Source organism: Carica papaya, chromosome 6 (genome assembly GCF_054855325.1).
Source record: "Carica papaya isolate Zhongbai chromosome 6, ASM5485532v1, whole genome shotgun sequence".
NCBI classification, from domain to species: domain Eukaryota; kingdom Viridiplantae; phylum Streptophyta; class Magnoliopsida; order Brassicales; family Caricaceae; genus Carica; species Carica papaya.
In genome coordinates, this window is record NC_142314.1 from 23,249,910 (window position 1) to 23,254,189 (window position 4,280).

General features: G+C 34.5%; 1 protein-coding gene across 1 annotated transcript; it reads left to right on the plus strand.

Moving 5' to 3' along the window:
• The first annotated feature begins 219 nt into the window (after nucleotides 1–219).
• Nucleotides 220–1,983, plus strand: LOC148253423 (uncharacterized). The gene is made up of 5 exons (XM_088223368.1): nucleotides 220–508; nucleotides 645–852; nucleotides 976–1,228; nucleotides 1,396–1,481; nucleotides 1,758–1,983. The coding sequence occupies exons 1-5, from the start codon at nucleotides 220–222 to the stop codon at nucleotides 1,981–1,983; spliced, it is 1,062 nt and encodes a 353-aa protein (XP_088079494.1).
• Nucleotides 1,984–4,280: the final 2,297 nt, after the last annotated feature.

The window sequence follows — 4,280 nt, forward strand, 5'->3', positions numbered from 1 at the left end:
TCCTAAGTGAAGTCTTTAAGTTGTTGTTTTGCCTCTCTCTTGATCTTGCAGTCAAGTAGAGAAGTTCCTTTGTTTTTGTCCTGACCAACTTAAAGTTAACATCTGGTATCAGAGTCAATTTATTTAGGAGATGGTAAAAAACTCCATGGGAGTGAGTTTAACCCTTCCCTCACACTACCATTATTCAAAGGAAATGACTATGAAGTATGGAGCATAAAAATGAAGACTCTCTTCATTTCTCAAGACTTGTGGGAGCTGGTTAAGAATGATTACAATGAAGCAGGTGTTTCAGCTGAAGTTCTTAAAGAATCAAAGAATAAAGATGCTAAAGCTCCAATTTTTATTCAACAATCTGATGATGATAACATCTTTTCACGAATTGCAGCTGTAGCAAAGTCACAAGATGCATGGAATGCACTAGAAATGGCCTATATGGGGACTGCCAAGGTTCAATCCGTCAAATTGCAAACACTTAGAAGACAATTTAAGGAGTTCTCCATGAAGGATGGTGAGACTATGGAGGCCTATTTTTGCAAAATATTAGAGGTTGTTAACCAAATACATAAATATGGTGATCAACTGTCGAAGCAAAAAGGTTGTTGAGAAAGTGCTGTGAAGTCTTCCAAATAAATATGATCACGCAGTGGCTGGCATAGAAGAATATAAAGATTTGAGTCAATTAACAACTCATGAATTTCTTGGCTCATTGCAATCTCATGAAGATAGGCTGAACAAACATGAAGAGCATGATGCTGAAAATACATTTCACACAAAGATGCATTTTTCTAAAATCCTAATGAGTCAAGTAGTAAACAAGGGCGAGGAGGCTATCCTGGCCAGGGCGAAAAGGAGGTAGAGGTGGTCAAGGTGGTGGACGTGGAAGCTATAATCGTAACCAAGATACCAAAAACAATGGTGGAGCCCAAAATCAGAAGCAACAATGTTTTATTGTAAGAAAACTGGTCATATTGCAAGGTTTTATCGACTTAAAGTTGACCAAGCAAAATTTACCAAAGAGAAGGAAAAAGAAGATGAGACTGAAAGCTTGTTTATGGTTTATGTTGTTGGAAATAAAATTTTGTCAAATATTTGGTATGTGGATAGCGGTTGCAGTAATCATATGACAGCAGATTTGAATGCTTTCATTAGTTTAGATAAGACAATCAAGAAGCATGTAAAGATGGGAGATGGTATGGTTCGTGAAGCATGTGGAAAAAGGACTATCAAGGTAAATTTTCATCATTTTAACTGCATTAAAGATATTGTTTATGTACCTAATTTAGATTCAAACTTGTTAAGTGGGGGGAAATTTCTAAGAGAATGGTATGCACTTGTTTTTGAGGATATGAAATGTGTTGTTTTTTTTATAAAACTAAGAAATATTTGTTGTTCAAGATGCCTATGACTAATAACAACATGTTTCCTCTTTCTTTGGAGTACAAAGATCAAGCATTTGCAGTCTCCTTAAATGATAATGACTGGTTATGACACCATATGTATGGGCATTTAAACTTTAACAACTTAAAATCTTTGTCTAATCAAGCTTTAGTAGATGGTTTGCGTATGATTCAGCATGTGAATGACATATGTTAAAGTTTTATGTTTGGAAAACAACATTGAGATGCATTTTCAAAAATACTGGCAAAGAGAGCATCAAGTCCCATTAAGTTAGTTCATGCTGATTTGTGCGGGCCTATGAGAGTTCCTTCTTTAAATAAGAGATTATACTTTATTGTGTTTGTTGATGATTACAATAGGATGACTTGGGTTTATTTTGTGAAAGAAAAATCTGCCACCTTGCCTATCTTTAAGAAATTTAAGAATTATGTTGAAAAGCAAAGTGAGAATACTTTGAAGATTCTTAGAATTAATCAAAGAGGTGAATTTGTTTTAACTGAGTTTAATGATTTTTATGAAGATTGTGGCATTAAAAGGCAATTGACAGCTAGTTACACACCTCAACAAAATGGCGTGGTAGAGTGAAAGAATAGAAGTCTAGTGGAGATGGCAAAGTGCATGCTGAGTGCAAAAGCTCTTACAAGATGTTTTTGGGCTGAAGCTGTTCACGTGGCTGGTTATCTTCTCAATCGGAGCCCTACATTAGCCTTATAAAATCAAACACCTTTTGAAACTTGGAATGGATGCAAGCCAAAGGTAACCCACTTCAAAGTATTTGGTTGTATTTTTTATGTTTATATTCCTTCTAAAAAAAGATACAAGCTTGATGAAAATAATATCAAATGCATATTTGTAGGCTATAGCGATGAAACAAAAGGGTACTGTTTTTATGATCCTATCACTGAGAAGCTAATTATTAGACATGATGCTGTGTTTGATGAAAAAAATCAGTGGAATTGGGATGAGAAACAGGGTTGTCCAGAATTATTTGAAGCTGGTGATGATGTATGTAGTACGCTAGTAGCTCTAGTGAATAGTAATGGTAATAATTCAGATCCTTCTAATCCATCTAGCCCAACCATCCTATCAATAAGTGCATCTTCAAGTTCAACCTCAAGTGATACACCTCCAAGGAAGTGGGGATCATTGAAGGAGATTTATCAAAGAATTAAACATTGCCAAATTGCACAAATTCAATAACCTAGTTGCTTCAAAGATGCTACAAACTTAAAAGAATGGAGTGATGTTATGGATGAAGAAATGAATGCCTTAGAACGAAGCAAGACATGACAACTTGTTGAATTGCCTAAAGGTAAAAAAGTAATTGGATTGAAATGGGTTTATAAATTAAAGTACAAGCCTGATGGCTCAATTCAAAAACATAAAACACAGCTGGTTGCTCATGGTTACATGTAACGTAAAAGTATTGATTATGAAGAGACCTTTGCACCGGTGGCAAGATTTAACACTATATGGATTGTTCTAGCTATAGCTGCATATTACAAGTGGAATGTCTATCAATTTGATGTCAAATCAGCTTTCTTAAATGGTTTTTTAGATGAGGATGTTTATGTAGAGCAGCTGTCGGGTTATGAAGTGAAAGGGCAAGAGACAAAGGTGTATAAATTGAAAAATGCTTTGTATTGCCTTAAGAAAGTTCCAAGGGCCTGGTATGCAAGGATTGATGGACATTTCAACAACAATAGTTTTCAAAGAAGTGCTAATAAGCCTACCTTGTATGTAAAAGCAAGAGGAGTTGTTGAGGTACTTATTGTTTGCCTTTATATAGATGATTTAATCTACACTAGCAATAGTCCTTCATTGTTGGCTGATTTTAAAAAGATTATGATTAAAGAATTTAATATGACTGATTTAGGTTTAATGAGCTATTTTTTGGGACTAGAAATATATCAAAGTGATGCAGGATTTTTTATTTGCCAACAAAAGTATGCAAATGATCTTCTTAGCAAGCTTAAATTGCAAGATTACAATCCAGTGAAAACTTCAATGGCAACTAAGTTCAGCATTAAAGATGGAGAAGAATAAGTTGATGCTCATGTTTATTGAAGCTTGGTAGGCATCCTGCTCTATCTCACTAATACTAGGCCAGACATCTTACAAGCTACTAGTTTTTTGTCGAATTTTATGCAAAAACCAAGTAAGATACACTATGGGATAGCAAAAAAAGTGTTAAGGTACTTGAAAGGAACAATTTTGTATGGTTTGTTTTATAACACCAGTATCTTGAATTTGCATGGATATTCAGATAGTGATTGAGAAAGTTGTGTTGATGATCAAAAAAGTATCACGGGATACGTTTTTAGTTTCAAGTGTCATATCATGGATCAAAGAAGCAAGCATCTACAACTTTATCATCATCGGAAGTTGAATACATGGTTGTAACTTCAGTAGCTTATCAGGCAATGTGGTTGTAAAGAATTTTAGAAGCCATGAAGCAAAAGCAAAAGGCAACTATGATTTATTGTGACAATTAGTCCACTATTGCTATGAAGAAGAATCCTATTTATCATAGTCACACAAGACATATCGAGACTCGACATCATATTATTAGAGAATTGGTGGGAAAAGGAAGCATACAAATTGCATATTGCAATACAAATGACCAGGTAGCTGATATGTTTACAAAATCTCTTCCTTTGGCAAAGCTTGAATATTTTAGACAAATGATTGGTCTTGTAAGTTTTTGCATTACAGGGGAGTGTTAAATATAACGCAGAAATTGGTAAGTCATATGTTTTCTTTAATTAATCACATGCTCTTTTATGTTTTTAGTTATCTAAATTAATTATTCTAATCTTATGGATACCGACCCGTGAGAGAAAGATAAAGAAAGAGAGGGAGTTGCGGTTATCATTGATCAG